At 38.8% G+C, this 18,828-nt stretch overlaps 1 protein-coding gene across 4 annotated transcripts in view; it reads right to left on the bottom strand.

Annotated features, from left to right (window-relative positions):
* DGKI (diacylglycerol kinase iota) overlaps nt 1-18,828 on the bottom strand; it is a 472,815-nt gene that overhangs the window by 189,077 nt on the left and 264,910 nt on the right. For all 4 annotated transcript variants that reach the window (XM_055084816.1, XM_055084815.1, XM_055084813.1 and 1 more), the window contains 3 exons: nt 12,134-12,216; nt 10,229-10,289; nt 697-810 (listed from right to left, as the gene is read on the bottom strand). In XM_055084816.1, coding sequence (XP_054940791.1) covers nt 697-810; nt 10,229-10,289; nt 12,134-12,216 — 258 coding nt within the window. The remainder of the gene's footprint in view (nt 1-696; nt 811-10,228; nt 10,290-12,133; nt 12,217-18,828) is intronic.

Genomic DNA, 18,828 nt, shown 5'->3' with positions numbered 1-18,828 from the left:
AATTTTCATGGAGCCCAGCCCAGGCAATGGTGTCATATGAGCAGTTAAAAGCTGGTGGGGCAGCATATGTTAGCATATTGTGCTTTCTTATTTTCTTAATACTATAAAAATAATGATGATGATGATGATGATGATAAAATGGCTGGTTAGTGACAGGTGAACTACTTTCAACAAGCTTTCCTGAATTGGCTCCATATTGAAAAGGACAGTTGGTTACCTGTATAACCTGTATACAGTTGGTTACCTGTATAACCTGTATAAAATCATGACGACACTGACCAGAAAACTAAATGCTCAAACAAAGTCATAACTCTTCCAAAGTAAGAATTGTAAATCTGAACCAGACTCACTCTTCTGGAGAGGACTGGGGGTCAGGAGCAATTCAAGTCTCTGTGATGGTTTAACATGAGGACCTGAGGCCAACCCACCCTCTGTCTTTAGTGGGTACCTCAAAAAGCCCCAGTCCTGTGTACTAACCCCCACTTTTTTTAATATAAAATGTTCCCTTCTTCTCTAGCTGACTATAAGTTTAAACTGAAGAAGTCACCAGATAAAACCATGGTTCATGGGGACCTTGATTCTCAACTCTAACTTGTTCCTTGAACAAGAGTAGAATATGCCCCTTCCACTTGAGCATCTGTGGGTTTGGGGATCTGTTGCTGGATGACATGGGCAGCCCCTGAGGGCAGTGCTTACCCCTCCCCAGTTGAGAGTTCGAGCCAGGTCGTTCCCAGTCCCCAGAGGAAGGACCCCAACCGGAGGCTGAGGGCTCAGCTGCAGTTCATCCAGAATGGAAAGGATCCAGCCCACCTACAGACATTTTGGGGACCAGAAGAGATATAAGAAAGATAGATAAGTTATAAAGACGACAACCTGAGAACAGGAGCCTTTAAAAGGAGCAAATAGAATAGTTCTATTTTTCTTTAAAACATGCATGCTTTAATCCAGTGACCAGGGAACTGAAAGACCACTTATCCCAAGCAGTTTCAAAATGGCAAGTCCCTTATAGGAAAAAGAACCATTTTGTATATGCTGTATCATATAAGCAAAACTAGATACATCCATCTATATGTTAACTAGAGATGTACTTTAAAATTCAGGAGAGTGTACAATTTAGGGAGGTATATACATAGGGCACTGCAGGAAATGTAAGACTCAGAATCAGATTAAATCTCAATTCTGGCTCATATTGGCTTTGTAATCTTGATTAAGATATTTAACCTCACAGTCTCATTTATCTGATTTTCAAAATGGAGATAATGCCTACCTCACAAGATTGTGTATAGATTAAACTAAAACATATATAAAACCCTCATTATGGTGCATGGCCCACGTAAGCACTTATTAAATGGTTACTCTCCATGTTATCTTAGAAATTAGTCATGCTTTCCTAAATATCCCTACATTCCCCTTAATGAAACATTATGAAAACATAATTATGGATGAACTTAGTACTTATTATAACTTTAGGCAGAAAATAGATACTTATATGCTAGAATCATATTCCTGTTTAATCTTTTTCTAAGATAAATAATACTTTGGGTTTAGTCTTATTATAACTATTTAGAAAAATTACCCCAACCTTGGAAATACCAAAAAGAAACTTGCATATCCTCACAATGTCATTTAGAGTAGTGTCACAGGCTTATCTAAGAACTTTATGACTGTAGGTTAACTTGAGGATTTCTGTCCTGTAGAGATACAAATGTCACGAAGAGATCACTTTAAAGGTTATGGCTCTATTCCCCCATAAGGGCATAAACTAATTTTGTCTCAAATTTAGAAAAATTATTTTGGTATAAACTACATAATCGTTTTCCTCTTCTCATATTATATTGCTGATTCCTTTATTTAAAAGCTAAATAAATTTTTGACATGCATTCATTCTAAATTTGTATGAGAATTATTTTTAATTTTTAAAATAAGTACTTTAATAGTACACTTATTGAACAATACTGCGTATAAAACATGGAACTAAGTAATTGAAATAAAAAGGTAAATGAACTACACTAAGATAGGTAAGGCAGAATGCCTGCTCTCAAGGAGTTTACAATTAACAAAAAGAGAGGAATACTGATTGCTTTCTATGTGCTAGTCCCTGAGCAAATTTTTCTACTGAATTATCCTATTAAGATTCAAAACAACTCTCTACAATAGATATAATTTTTGTCTCCATTTTGTAGATACGGAAACCAAGACTTGGAAGGTTTAGTGACCTCCTTAATCATCTGCGAGGTAGAGCTGACATTCAAAGCTAGGTTTGCCGCACACCAAAGGCCAACCTCTTAGCCACTCTGGTACAGGGGATCTTTCAGTAAAGAACTAAACCCAGCTCTAGATGTGGCCTGAACATCCCTGAGACCATGGCATGTACCTCGGGAATCTGTGGAACACTGGGGAAACCTTGGAAATTGCTTAGTCAAATTCAGTTAATTTGCAGATTTATTAACTGAGGTACACAGAGGTCATGTTATTTGCTCAAGACAAAATAATCAAAAGTGGCAGAGTCGGAGTCATGCCAGGTCTCTTGACTTGCATCGAAAATCCTTTCTCCTCCAAGACGAGTACTTTCCAGGATGTCAAACTTGCGCATCTGGCAAGAAATTTAAAACTGTCTTTACCTTCTAGAAAGTGATACCACTATGTTCATCCAAAGTGGTAAACTAAAAATCCAGATCTACACTAGTGTCCAAAATCCACCCCCGCTTTCCCCCAAACTGGGCGATTTGCTCCTAGACAAGTCCTTAGATTTCCAGCCAGCGCTTCTTTAGCTCTTCCCTTACACACAATACTCACTAAACTTGCTAACTGAAGTAAAGGAAAAAAATGCCAGATGCTAAAGTAGTGCTGATGACTATATTAGATATTGCTCCTGAGCTGCTAAAAGCACAAACTAGACACAGTAAAAGCAGATACCTCTAATAAACTACAAGAAGGGGATTTAAAAGTCATTAAAAAGGATGTGAAAACTCAGAAATCCCAACAAACTGGGATCACTGGCTGCAGCTGTAAACAGCCCTGAGTAGAAACAGAGACTCTCAGAAACGCGGTGGAACTTACTGGAAACCAATTCAATATCCCATACAGAGCAGGGAAAAGAAGGCAGTCTCTTTAAAACTTCTGAGAGATGATCATGCAGACCTCCCTTTATGATTTATACTCACAAGTAAGTCCATTTACCTTTAGGTAGATTTTTGTTATGTTTATTTGAAATAGGTCTATCTTTTCCAAGTAAAGATAATGCTATGAGTTCACACTTTCAACACCCCATTTCACTCTAGACACAGACATAGGGAAAAAAAAAAGTCTTCATGGGCCAGAAACAAATGAAGCACAAAATGGCAAGCAGAAGAAACCAGGAGTTTGGCTTCTGTCTGATTAGGGGGAATAAAAGTTCACCCCCGGCTGGTAGGAGGCTGTGTATGAACCAGGCTCCCCCATGGCCAGCAGAAAAGAGGCCAAGAAGAGAGGGTGAGAGATCACTGCCTGAGGCCATAACCCATAGAAAGTTGGGATGCCTTAAGGCTCGAGGCACACAGCCTCGCTCTAACAGTGCGCCCAAATTCCCATGAGCTCAATGACACACCTGAAACACCCCTGACGTGGCTGCAGGATGGGAGCCTTAGCCACTTAAAGAAAACCCGACTCTACTCTCAGGATCCTGGAAACCATTCAAACTACTAGAAAGGATTAGTAAAAGGAGGCAGAGAAAGAAAAAGGAAATATCATAAAAATAGAACTACCATACGACCTAGCAATCCCACTACTGGGCATATACCCTGAGAAAACCATAATTCAAAAAGAGTCATGTACCACAATGTTCACTATTGCAGCACTATTTACAATAGCCAGGACATGGAAGCAACCTAAATGCCCATCGACAGATGAATGGATAAAGAAGATGCGGCACATATATACAATGAAATATTACTCAGCCATAAAAAGAAACGAAATTGAGTTATTTGTAGTGAGGTGGATGGACTTAGGATGTGTCATACAGAGTGAAGTAAGTCAGAAAGAGACAAATAAATACCGTATCCTAACACATATATATGGAATCTAAAAAAAAAAAAAAAAATGGTTCTGAAGAACCTAGGGGCAAGACAGGAATAAAGACGCAGACGTAGAGAATGGACTTGAGGACGCAGGAAGGGGGAAGGGGAAGGGGAAGCTGGGATGAAGTGAGAGAGTGGCATGGGCATATATACACTACCAAATGTAAAACAGATAGCTAGTGGGAAGAAGCTGCATAGCACAGGGAGATCAGCTCGGTGTTTTGTGACCACCTAGAGGGGTGGGATAGGGAGGGTGGGAGGGAGACACAAGAGGGAGGAGATATGGGAACATGTGTATATATATATAGCTGATTCTCTTTGTTAAAAAGCAGAAACTAACACACCATTGTAAACCAATTATACTCCAATAAAGATGTTAAAAAAACAAAAAAGGAAAAGGAAAAATCAAACACAGCAAAACAACTTCCTCTGAACACGAGCCTGCAGACAGAAATTCTAAATCCCAGGAAGAATGCTAATAGTAAGATGGATGGGAAGGTTAGAGGAATAATTCACAGCCCATGAAACACAAATAATTTTCAAATAACTTTAAAATAAGTGTCCCATAACTTCCACGAACTGATAAGGTGTCTTCTAATAGTCCTTTGATCAGTATAACTGTCCTCATTCAAACCTTAAGCACTGTTCCTGTTTTTGTTTTTTTTTTTTCTCTGAGAGGGTTGCCAAGAATCCACATGAAACTGTGGTGTGGTTCCACACAAAATGCCATGAGCCCTCTGGACCCTTTGATTTCCCCTTTCTTCTCAATTGGTTTGCTTTACAAAAATGCATAAATAGATTCTATCTTCTTTTTCCAATAGCCAGTTAATCAACTATTTAATTTTCCCCTGAACACAAGCAGATAATCATAGTATTTCATCATTACACAATGCTTGGAGTCATCAAATGTCTCCTGCCTTTCACAGCAGAGATTTTTTTTTTTTTGTCTTGAAATTCCCTCGTGTACAATCCATGTTAGGCTAACAGTCCTTTGGCTAAAGTGGGCCCGTATCTTTCCTTTGCACAACGCCTGAAGAGTTGTCCTCATCCAAGAGCTACATCATCACTACCCAACAACCAGCTTCCTCAGAAGGCAACATAACGTAGGCGTGCAGGGAAGGCACAGAGCTCCATCACCTACCTAAACGAAACTCACGAGCAAGTAAGTCACTTAACCTAAGTTCCCTCCTATGTAAAAAGGGATAACAGTAGCTGCCTCATAGGGGTATTTTACCAACTAAATAACATGGAGACATTGCTTAGCATGTGCCTGACAAATAGGAAATGCTAAATTAACATTAACTGCTATGATTAAGATATATTTTTCTTCCTCTTTCTTTACTTCATCCATAAGGTCCAGTTTCCTAGAAGCAAAATGCCCTCTTCCTGTCTCTCCACTTAAAGAAGTTGAGTCTCAAAGTTCACAAATCACTCCCACCTTTGACTGCCATCAAGTCACAAAAATCTCTCTTTCACAGACTATCACAAACAGTAAAAGCCAAGCTGCACTGCAGCATAAAAAGGAGGGAGGGAGGGAGAGAGGCGGAGGGAGAGAGGGGGAGGGAGGGAGAGAGAGAATATGGAACAAATACACCTACAATAGCAGGAGACAAAAGATCTTGAGTAATAATCCGTGTACTTGCCCCTATGAGAGCAAAACTATGCAAAAGTCTTAAGGTCCAAAGCTGTTATGGGAGGCTCTCCCTTCCCAGGACCATGCTCCTGCTGGGAGTCCAGACTGCAGGTTCGTGGCCAGCGACTGTGTTTGCTGGGGCTTTTGCATTACCCCAAATCCTCTCCACCAGCTTGACCAGCACCCCTTCAATTAAACTTAATTAATTGCAACACACACTGCTTTGCATGTTTCCCATCACAACTGAAGAAAACTATCTGGATTGGGCAAGATCATTTTCCAGGTGGCAGGGTTCCTTGCTGCCTTTGTGTTAGGAAATGCAGGGCTGACGGGGCTAGAACACCAGGGTGCCGGGCTTCGGCCCTGAGCAGAGCAGCCCAGACAGACCTGCAGCCGCAGCAGCTGCCTGATGCTGCCACCCCCTGGCCCTGTTCAGCTGTAACCATCACTGAATATTTCCCAAGTGCACACGGAACAACGTTTTCATTTGGCAATACGCTAACATTAGCATTGGCTGAGGGGTGGAGAGGGCCGTGAATTGACATTTTCTCTGAAGGAAGCAGATGCACAGTTGCCTTTCCTCATATCATCTGCAGGCAGAAAAGTGAGGGATACCCACACGGAGAAATCAAAGGAGAACGAGGGCAACGTTTCTGCACCCAGAAAGATCATCAAAACGCAGCATTTGACAACTGGGTTCCCTTTCTTACATGTACACAATGATTCTTCCTTTCGATATTTTCATATTTGCACTCAATAGTTTACAAAGTCACTCTGTGTTAAAAGAAATGTTTAAAATCGAGATAATAGTCGAGGTATGAGCTTTTTTGAAACAGAATGTAGATTTAGGCTATCCATCCTCTCAACGGCAAGAGGACAACTGAGGGTGTACCAAGCTCTTCTTCAAGAGAGGCTGGGACGTCGGGGTGCTGAGGGAGAAGAGGCGTGTGCAACCATCTGCTGGCCCCATCAATTAAAGGGGAATAATAATCCTTTCTTCCCTGCTCCGGCTGTAGTGAGTCGGGGCATGGGGGGGGCTACTGTGTAGGATGTATCCTCATCTAGGGAAGCCAGTGGAATCAGAAATAAGCATAAAGTGTGTGGCTCAAGTCCATTTAATCCCAGCCCTTTGGAAAGATGTTAACAGGGTTAAGGGTGGACCTTTGGATCCAGCCCAGTTCATCACGGCCAAGGGCAGGTAAGGAGGGATCATTTTCACCTTAAGGATCCATAATGAGGGGAAGGGACCTGTGACCCTACTGTCTCAGTTCACCCACTCCTCGATATTTAACCAAGGTGGCAGCCATGGGGAACTGGCTGGGTGGAGATGTGGCCGAGGAGAGGATAGAATACAAATTTACCCCGTGACCAAAGAGAGACTGTTTCTAGTTTAAAAACAAGAAGGTTTGAGATCATTCTGAGTTAGTTTTCTCTCACCCTAGAGATCAAAGATGGGACCAGCCCATTCGAAACCTGCAGCTATGCGACAACCTCAGGATTATGCAAACTACTTACAAAGAGACCACACCTGGGCCACCTTCCTCTGCAGCCCTCACTGGCCTTGTGGGGTGACGGACTGCTTGAACATGGCTGATCTCAACTGGAGGCGCTGTAAATTTAAAATATATGCTAGATTCTGCAGACAGTCCAAATTGAGCATAAAATATCCCACTAATGACTTTATACTGATTGCATGTTGAAATGATAATATCTTGGATATAGTGGGTTAAATGAAATTTATAAAAGTAATTTAACCTGCTTCTTCTTAGTTTTTTTAAGTGCCTTCTAGAAAACTTAAAATGTAAAAATGCGGCTTTCATTATAGTTCTCTTGAACAGCAATGGTCTATACTAGCATCATGCTACAGCTGTGAAGACCCTTAGGGATCCAAACGTATCCCTTTTCCGATTTAGAATGTCTCAGAAGAAGTTAAGGAACCTTCCAAAGCACCTCTTGCTCCTCCAAAGAAGCACCTCTTCCTCCTCCAACTGCAGTATCTGCCTCCTTGCACTTTTTACCAGGATAAAATTAAAGTAACTCATACTGAAGCCGAATAACTTTTCTCCAAATTAATGCAACATGTCTATATATTTAATAAGACCTTGTACACACACTAATGTGATTGAGGGTTAACATATCCTCATCCTAACCCATCAAAAATATTCCATATCTGATTCCTCCTGGAACCTTGTCACTGACAGAATTCTGACAGCCACTGCAGTGACAGATACACTCACTAAATAAAGGGTGAGCACCTTATGTCAGATATATACCCGACACTTCACTTGCCTTGAGCCAACAGCTTTTCTTCATGCATCCATCAGGATGCCTCTTCTTTATATATATATAAACACTCAAAATTTAAAGTTTCATATTCGAAACTGATAAAAATGTCAATCACGTACCTTGATAAACATTTCATAAACCCCATATATCTTTTACAAAACATTTAACAAGGTAAAATAAAATAAAACCTGGTTTTACATAAGGTATAAGATATGCAAAGTTTTGATTCTCCATGACTGGACTACAGAGGTTACCACCGACAAAAATAATTAGTTCAAAAGTATGCATCAGTTCTAGGGGAAATACACTACTTTTCATGGCTGTTGTAAGGGACCCACGTATAAACGTCTAGTGCGGTTGTGAGTTATGTAGAAGGATGTGAAAATTGAAGTTAGGATCACAGATAAGGTACCAAAGAAGAAAAAGTGCTTATAATATAAATGAAAAGTTACATTTAGCCGTGTGGAATACCCGTTACTAGGGTCTATTTAAAGAAGAGATGCTAGGGAAGCTGGGGAACAAGGTAGTCTGCGTGTCAAGTAGTGACATTAATGGCACCAGGGAGTATAGAAATTCAACACTGTGATTTGATCTGGTCATTAGGACCCATTAGGGAGGTACCAAGTCTCTCTCATTCTGGGTTTTGTCCCAGACACTCTCTTGAAAACCACCAGTGACTTCCTAGTCTCCAACCACAGGAATTCCTCAGTCTCTTCTTAAGAATGTCATCACTGCCTCTGTCTTGAAACTCCTTTTGGGTTATTTATTTTTTTTCTTGACCGAATAGGCTACTGGTGGTCTTCTGCTTCTATCTTTCCACTTTCCTTTTGAAATTCATCTCTGACTCCTTAATTATAAATGTTTCACAAGTGTCTGGACTTGGCTCTCTTCTTTGTCCTTTACGCTTTGAACTCCCATGTTTCCAAACACTTTCCTAACTGCAGAGAATACCTCAATACCACATAACTTAGAACAGTGCTTCCTACACATATCTGCTGAGTAGAGGAAAGGAAGAAGAAAGCAGTGAGGCAGAGAGAGGTGATGGGAGGTGCAGTGGATAATGGGGAAGTTTGGAAGGTGGAACAGCCAATCCAGGATGAAGCCCAAGACATGGAGATGGAACAGGCAACCGATGTGGATTTGAGGTAACAATCACTTAAGTCAAGAAAGAGGAAGGACTCTGAATGCAGGACACCAGGCATACCCCCATAGTCAAATAATTTTGGAAAACACTGGGTTAAATATAGTGAAATAGGTTTGGCTTCTTTAAGACTTTATAACCAATTTTATAAGCTGATCATGTGTATTAGAGTCTCCAAGAATAGTAAACATTACTTTCCCAGCTGAAAAATGTTTTCCTCTCCGCAGAAAATCTTAAAGGTCCAGTGCAATCACTGTTTTATTTTTTTCTGGTTGTGTTTATTAGTATATAATGTGTATCCAGTGCTGCATTAAGTGATCACGTGCTGTGAGAGATAAAATTAGAAGATTCCGTTGCTGCCTTTGAGAATAAAACATTCTAATTAGGAAGATTAGAGAAAAGCCAAAGATAGTTCATAATAAAATCCTATGAGATCAGACTCCAAATACAGAAGAAAAGACACTGGACGGCAAAATCTAAATGTCACGATTCTCAATTATTTGCCTTTGCTAAATATAGCAACATAAGTAGAGGGCAAATTGAGAAACAGATGAGACAAACTGGGGAAAATACACCAGTGATATTAAACTTCAGCCCAACTCCATCTTTTCTCCAAAAATGACTACAAAGGGAACCAGTTGTGATCTTTAAGGCAAACCAATGTTAGTCAATATTCTAAGTTTTATTTCCACCAGTAAAAAAAAAAAAAAAAAAAAAAAGGCATAATTCAATTGTGTACGCATACTTCTCCTCCACAGTTGTGACCAATTATTAAGAATATATGGAAATAGGTCAGTTTCTGTTTTAAAAATAATTTAGTCATCTACACTCCTCATTCTAGTGATGTGATCACATCCTTACTTTGTGGAACAGGAAAGGATACAGCCTAGTGGAGAGAAGGAGATCTAATGTAGAAAGATTAAGTATGAATCCTTGAGGGCAATAACAAAGCCCCTCCTAACCCTTAGGGGCTTGAATTCACATGAGAGACAGAGGTTTGAGGGGATTGCAAAGACTGTGAGGTGGGAATGAAGAAAGAGAAATGTCCTAAGGAAAACAAAAGACAAATGGAAGAAACAAGGGAGAGAACTAGATTCCCTTTCAAGGACCTACCGTTCCATCCCCACCACAGGCCAGAATCCGCAGATTTGGTACTTTCCTATATAATTCAAGCCTGTAGAGGATACAGAAGGAAAAGTAAATTAAAAAGCGTATCACTGGCCATAGCAGAGAGCATGATTCCAAAACACACCAAAACGAAGGGGGGCGTGGAGGGTGTCCACTGGAGAAAATGCATAACCACGAGAATGGCAATACCTTCAAAACTAGTCACCGAGTAGTCACCAAGTACTGGTTCCAACAGTCGGATTAGGGGCTGGCAGCAAACGTCACTGGAATGGGGTTTTAGGGTGTCCTAGTGTTTTATTCCCCTTAATTCCTATTAATGTGTCAACGCACATTATTTTCTTCACTAGCGTCAAATTCCTTCTTTTTCTTTCTATTCTTCTCCCTCCTTTCTCAAAGAACATCAAATTTGATGAGCTTTTCCCAGACCTATTTATTTTTCAAACCTACACTTCCCACTCTTACTCCTAGAAAACCTTCTTCAGAGAGATACGAAGGACACCCCACTAGCATTATTACTACCGCACCCACAATTCCATCTCCCTCTCAACTCACCCGCTGACGCTCAAACCCCCATTTATACTCTTCAGCCCCCAAAGGGAAGATTTACTGAATTTTCTTTATTTTGAATTTGTCTGCTTGAAATTAGATCTTTCCTGTTGTCTCAAGAAAATGCAATGATACTGCCCGGGCTAAAATGTTTGCTTAAGTGACAATTTCAATGGCTCTATTCCAGAAAACATCACCTTTTTAAATGAAATCATATTTTTTTCTGAAAACAGTTCCTGTCCTGCCATGTTCTTTATGGTTATCTACGAAGTATCTACCTAAAGTCTAACTAAAAACGATAAAATCTTCAGAAAAGTAAATGTAAAAGGGCAAAAGTAAATGTAAATGGGCAAAAGCAGATTTGCCTTAATACATCTGAATGCAGAAAAAAATACAGAAGTCTTATAGCAAACTCTAGTGGCAAGGAAGTTCATAGATTAAGAGAATGACAACAGAAATTAATTTTCATAATTAATGTTCTCTCGTAGGCTTAAAATATGTAATTTATCTATTTCATACAGGAATATTATTTTCTAGAAATTGTCTGAGCTTGTGTTTCTTTGCTTCTGATATTATTACTTATTTATAAGTAGTTATAAAAATAATTAGTATCTGTTTAGCTCTAATGTTTACCAGATGACATCTGAACTACCTTATTAGGTGGGTTTTAAAAAGGCAACCAGACAACAGCAGAAATGTCCCTGCTCCTTCTCACCATGTACCCCTCCACGAAAGGGAAGATATAGGATACATGTAATCTACAGATAGACTTTATTTTTCACCACTTCGAACAAAAAACAGAGAAGGAAATTTCTGAGAGGCTCAGATGAAGGACTGAGCAGGAATTAGAATGTCTCCCCCACTCTGGTATGGAATCCATAGGTATAATCAATTAATCAATCAAGCTCTCAAATGGACACAGATGCATACAATTTCTAATGCAAATAAATGAAAATATTCATAAACAGATATGGCCATTCTCCACAAAGAAACACTTACATTCCCATTAATGTACATCTCCAAAGTGGTACATGCATAAGTAGAAAAAGGATGGATCCTTCCTCAATTCAGATTTGCTCATAATGTACAGTTACATGTGTCTAAGCAGCAAACACACTCAGAGTTAACAACTCAGAGGATAAATGTTGAAGGAAACTAACCCAATGAAGAGGGAAACATCAGATGAAGTTTTAAAGGGAGGATAGTGCAGGTGAGCAAGTAGATGAGAGACGGTCAGAAAAATACTTCATGAGGTAATCAAATAATAAAGCTTGACTCCAAAGCAGAAAGTCCTTCTCACTCGCCTAAAATAGTAAGAACCATGGAGGGTATTTCCAGACTTACGCATCTTTTGGTCCTTCCTGAGAAAGATCGAAGACTTGCCGTGGATTCAGGTACCACATGAACATCTGCAGGACCTTGGTTCCCTGTAAGAAAAAAAAAAAACGACAATAATAGGAAGAAATTTCCAAATATTACCTGCTCATTTAAAGAATAAAAACAAATCCCGTTCTAAAAAAATAATATTGAATTGTAAGCAGTAGAGAGCAGTAGTTAAAATCATGGGCTTTGGCCATCGATATACATAGGTTGAATGCTTATATTAGGCTCTGTCTAACCTGTGTAACTCCGGGCAAGTTCTTTAATTTCACTAAGTTCAGCCCTCTTCTCTTTAATGCAGGAATAAAAATGTCTAGTTCACAGACTTGTTGTAAAGATTAAGTGCAATAATGTTTGAGGAGAACATCAAAGTGGTTGGTATGCAACAAATGCTTAATGATTAGTATCTATTGGCTTTTACTATCATTATTTAATGGATGAAAATCCACATAGGGAAGTTATTAGTCAACTTATGTAATTTAACATTATTTTTAACTTTATTGTGCAGATTATTGTCTTTGCATAATATGAAATAAGGACAGTATTAGCTAAGTATGACTTTATTGAAATAAATGTTTTTAACCACAGCAAAAGTATCTCAGGCTCCCCAGTACTTAAAATATATAATTTCTCTAGTTAGTGCTATCAGCTCTTACTTTGACATTTTTCAATTTCCATGTATATATCTGTGTCTTTTTCTCTCTCTCATAACCATTTTTGGAGTGTCTTAAGTAACTGTGACATTTATAGAGATATCATGGCAAATACAAAGCAGTTCTGGAGATCACTTCTTAAAGTGAATTGAGCAAAAATCAAATTAAAGAAGAATATTTTTTTATTAAGCAGTATCAAAAGAACTTTAAAATTGAGCAGGGTGCCTCATTTTAGGTCACTACCAACCATAGCAAATAATATTTGATCGGTTGGGCAGCATCCGTTGCTTATAACTATCATGCCTTTATTAGCTATCATGATTGCTCTTTCTTGAAAATATTCCTAAGTTTGTATACCTATACACTGTATTTGAGAGTCATCCTAATACAGTAGAAATAGCACAATATTTGAGTCAGAGCTAACTTGGGTGTTCTAACTGGGTGACTGTGAGAATTTATAATCTTGCAGAAATTCAGCATGTAAAATAGGGCAATGTCTACTTTCCAAGGTGATTATGAGAATTAAATGAATCAGTAATAGTTTTGTATCCAGCACAGTATATGGCACAAAATAGGCCTTTGTAAATGTTAGTCCCTTTCTTTTTTGTTCCTTGTTAATCTATTCATTAAACTACACTTGAGCATATGAGGGCTAAAGTGTAGTTTATAATTATCACATTGCTATGCAAGTTGTTAACAGAGGCCAGTGTAGGTCTTTTGTTCCACATTTCATCCAAACCTATAATTTAAAAGTTCTGCTTTATCATGTGCTTGCTAAAAATTTAGGAATAACATTCTACCCTTAATTATTACAACTAATCCTTCAGTTTCGCCAAATGACATGCTTTGTTTCCTACAAAATCTAGATATAGATTTAGATACATAATAATAACTAAATACTAAACCATTCTCTTCTTTCAACACCAGGTCTTGGTATCAAGTCAGTTGGGGATTATTTCAAGTAATCTTTTATGTTTCATAGGTAACACCAGAGTCATTCTAATGACCAATCATTTTATTAAAAACTTCCAACTGACTTGCTAGAAAATTAATTTTTCACTTTTAGATTTCTAGGGCAATGTGAATTGTGGATGTTACTTACTCCTTCGTTGTCACCTTTGGCACACCTTTGGTGTGCATCTCAATTCCAGTTTCTCTTATACATACAATACTAGGTAATTAACACCTTTCAAAAAATAAAAATAAAAAGCATCGAGGTGTTTTTTTTAATCTTCAAATTTCTCTAAAAGGTTTGAATGTCCACACCATTTTGGGTTTTGCTCATTTTCAATTTGTGTTAGTTTGAACACCTAATTCTCTATATTTATCCTTTTGAGAAAGGGGTATTTTTTAAGGCTGGCAAGTTTTGCACCCCATGCTTGTAGGAGGTGTCACTTAATGTTGTAGCCTACTGGAATAATGCTCTCTAGAATTGGGCAGGGATGACTTTCATAAACATGCGAGGCTGCCCTATCAGAGTTTATATTCAGGCATGATATAATTTCTTCTTTTAAAAGTAATCTTTCTAAAACACATTCATTAGCAAAAATGATAAGTGTCTGAATGAAAGTATTGCATTGTTTTAAATCAATCTTGGTGGGTAAAGAAAAGAGACCTACAACATTTAAGTTAGTTCTGTTTACTCTGCTGCTACCTCTAGGATAAGCTACTTAGTGCTTTAATAGAGATAATTTATTGAATAGAATTGAATGGGTTGACAAGTACTAATTCACCAGGAAAAGAGTAACTTATTTCTTTCTCACTGACAAGATTAAGTCTACTCCATCACTTACACAATTCACTAGCAAGTTTCAAATACTCTCATAGTCATCACATGCTATATGCCTTGTAAAAGCTGAACTTCTGTGCAAGAGCTTTTTAATTTTTCTATAAATGAAAAAAAATAGCTTACACATCAATTCTAATACGCTCTGGAGAGTGTTCTCATACATATGGTTGTAGATGTAATACCTCAATGACCACAGAATTTTCGAAGATATTTTGAGATTGGGTATTCCTATGGAATGATAAAACATTGTTCTTTCCAGCTCCAGGTATCAGGGAACAGAGTGGGGCGGAATAAAACAACTTCCAAGAAAATAGGTAGATTGTTCCAGAGGGAAACGAACAGGATTCATCCATTCACCTACTATGTGCTAGGCACAGTTTTAGGTAAGGGAATCAGGAGATGGACAAGACAGAGAAGATCTTGTTCTCCAAAGGAAGTTCTCTGAATTATTCATTTAAAAAATATAATGATTTGGGGAGTACAGAGAATCAATTAAGAATGGGTCAGCTCAAATAGCAGCACATCAATTGTCATCAGAACACTGTAACTCTCATGTAGGGCTCAGTACTCTATGATACTAAGCAAGCCTTGGTTTATATCACGGAGGCATTATCTAGCTCATGAAAAGAACTGTCCAGACAATAAGAAAGACCTGAGAAAAATAACAGTGGGAGGAAGACGTTAAGAAATCTCTTAACCCAAACAATCCCAAAGGAATACCTTATTGATTCAATAAACCTGTATTAGGCTCCTACTCTGTACCCATGTGCACACCCAGGAGCTCAGGAGACCAACACAAAATAAATTAGTTCACTAAAGATGGTAAATGCTATGATGAAGATGAGATGTATGAGTGGCTGGAGGAGATACTCTAAGCCCAACTATGGGGATTGGACGAAGGCTTCCTATGTGTGATATTTGAACTGTGTCTTGCAAGATGAGTAGAGCTAACCATTTCTTTTTACATGGAGTAGAGGAAGAAGTTTTAGGGTAAAGCTACAAGACGTGTGAGACAGCAAGACATGTCATGGAAAAACTATATTCATTTCAGTCTTTGGACCAGGAGGCAGGGGTGGTGGGAGATGAAACTGCCAAAGTGAGTTGTAGATTAAGTCATGTAGGCTATGGAGCTCAGGCTTTGTTTTGCAGGAAATAACAGTCACTGAAATGTCTTAATCAGAGGAATTGGACTTACATTTTGATACATCAGTCTGACTAGAGGCTAAGGAGCTAGACATCTAGGCCCTAGACCTATCAAAGGGGCTAAGTGGCTTGGTTTAGCCACTGCTGTACACTGATGTCTGCTCCTCCAAAATTCACCCTGAATGTGATGGTATTAGCAGGTGGGGCCTTTGGAATAGGCACACAAAAAGATGCCCAACATCGCTAATTATTAGAGAAATGCAAATCAAAACCACAATGAGGTATCACTTCACACCGGTCTGAATGGCCATCATCAAAAAGTCTACAAATAATAAATGCTGGAGAGGATGTAGAGAAAAGGGAACCCTCCTACACTGTTGGTGGGAGTGTAAACTGGTGCAGCCATTATGGAAAACAGTATGGAGATTCCTTAAAAAACTAAAAATAGAGTTACCACATGATCCAGCAATCCCACTCCTGGGCATATATCCAGAGAAGACTGTAATTCGAAAAGATACATGCACCCCAATGTTCACTGCAGCACTATTTACAACAGCCAAGACATGGAAGCAACCTAAGTGTCCATCGACAGTTAAGTGAATAAAGATGTTTTATATATTTATATTATTTTAAATATATAATATAAATATACATGTATATATATACATACACATACACATACAATGGGATAGTACTCATCCATAAAAAAGAATGAAATAATGCCATTTGCAGCAACATGGATGGACCCAGAGATTGTCATATAAAGTGAAGTAAGTCAGACAGAAAAAGACAAATATCATATGATATCACTTACATGTGGAATCTAAAATATGATACAAATGAACTTATTTACAAAACAGAAACAAACTCACAGACATAGAAAACAAACTTCTGGTTACCAAAGGGGAAAGCGCGGGGAGGGGGATAAATTAATAGTTTGGGATTAGCAAATATACACTACTATATATAAAAGAGATAAACAACAAAGTCCTACTGTGTAGCACAGGGAACTATATTCAATAGCCTGTAATAAACCATAATGGGAAAGAATACACAGACACACACACACTAAATCACTTTGTTGTACACCAGAAATACAACACTGTAAATCAACTATAGTTCAATAAAAAAATAAAATAAAAATAATAATGTTTTTTGATTTATCCCTAGGTTGAGCATCGTAGAAAATAACATCTTCATTGAGGTTGTTTGTTCAGTATGTAGAAATAGTTCGGGGACTCAAATTTGAAGTTACTTCCTCTTTTTGTCTCCTCCTTCTCCCCAGCTGGGTTGACTTTCCCTGGCCTGACTTAGGAAGGGCCGGCCCTGCTCTGAGGAAGCCTGTCCATGAATGGTGTGTGAACTCGGTCAGTATGAGCCTGTCCACAGGCTGAACATCCCTTCCCCCTATAACCTGTTGATAAGCTCCCTGCCAACTCTGATCCAGGGGTCCAGCTGATGCCACACCTGTACCCTGGGATTTCACAATCAACAGTGTGAGCACCCAAGGCCTGGACCCTCAACTCTCAGGACTGGCTGGCCAGAATAATTCTAGTGGTCAGAACACCTGCTTACAGGGAATAGAGTCAACATTTTATAAAAACCTTAAATGGAGTATAACCCATAAAAATATTGAATCACTATGTTGTACACCTGAAACTGATATAGTATCATTAATCAGCTATAGCTCAATAAAAAAAGGACACTTGCCTAACCATGAATGTATAATCTAAGTCACTGAAAGATGAAATTCATGACTCATGAATTCTCCTTCATGAGTGTGAAGGAGAGGCAGTATGAAAGCAGGAAACGTTGAGAGACATCAGAAGGGTCCATAAGTCTCAGGTACAAACATGTTAATGAGTCACGGGCATCCAAGAAAAATAATAAGTTTTGAAGTTAAAGCAGTGATAAGTGTAAGAGAGGGGGCCTACTTCTCAAGCCCTCAGGTTTCCACACCGGGGAGGGGATCATGCGGGAATAAAGTTTCTCTTTCTTCTACTACCTCTTTTCCGCAGGAGGAGACGCTCAAAGTTGATATCATAGCCCCTAATTCTAGTGACCATTCCCTCAAATAATTCACATCCCACCAATAATAGCCGTGCCACTAACCTCTAAAGCTTTGCAGAACACCCAGTACGTGTCTACCTGAAGAGTGTTAGAAAAACAGAGACAATTATTCTGAAGCATATGTTTAAAAGAGGGACTGTGTAAAAAGAGGACATAAAAGCAGTCCCTATAATGTGTTTAGCTCAACATATTCCTGCCAAGTGCTGGAAAATTTCCGAACACACATAAAATACTGAAGGAAAAAAAAGCTATAGGCATTTTACTTGCCAGCAGATGGCAATATCGTCTAGTCATTTAAAGAACAGAAGCCTAAGCGAGTTTTGTGCGTGTGCGTTTTAAGTTTGAAGTCTAAGCTTCAAAAACAGAAGAGGGAAAAAAAAAAAACAGAAGAGGGGAGTGCTTTATATCTAGATACAGATGAGCAGAATAAGTCAATTCTTAAAAGGCAAAAATCAGGATTTAACAACAAGAACAACAAAGTATTTCTCTATTGATTGCAGTAAACTCCTGAGAATCAGTGTAATCTCTGAGCTGTAGCAACAGTGGCACCAGGGAGCGCGTCAGAAAAGCGGGATTTCAGAGCCACCTGCGACTCACTGAATCAGAAACTGCATTTTAACATGATCCCCAAGTGATTCATATGCACATTAAAGCCTAAGAAAAGAACCCCATGATTCTCAACACTGGCTAGACAAGAAAATCTACTAGGAACTTAGACCAGTTAAGGGGTCCTGTCCTCACAGGCTCTTAGCATGGGGTGCAGCAGACATCAGTCTTTAAAAGCTGCCGGGGTTATTCTGACTTGAAGCGAGGGCTGAGAACCACTTCTCTGAGCTAAGAGATGAGCCTCCTTGAAGAAAGTAAGGACAACCTGAGATGCTATTTTTCAAACAAAAAAATAAACTTTCATCTCAAATAAATTCTCACCCACTGTGCTCCTCACACAAAGCCCAGATAATCTCAGAGACCCTGATATGACTCTTGATGATGTTTTCCTAAATGTG

The sequence above is a fragment of the Physeter macrocephalus genome, chromosome 5 (assembly GCF_002837175.3).
Source record: "Physeter macrocephalus isolate SW-GA chromosome 5, ASM283717v5, whole genome shotgun sequence".
NCBI lineage: Eukaryota > Metazoa > Chordata > Mammalia > Artiodactyla > Physeteridae > Physeter > Physeter macrocephalus.
This window is presented reverse-complemented; position numbering and strand designations above follow the sequence as displayed.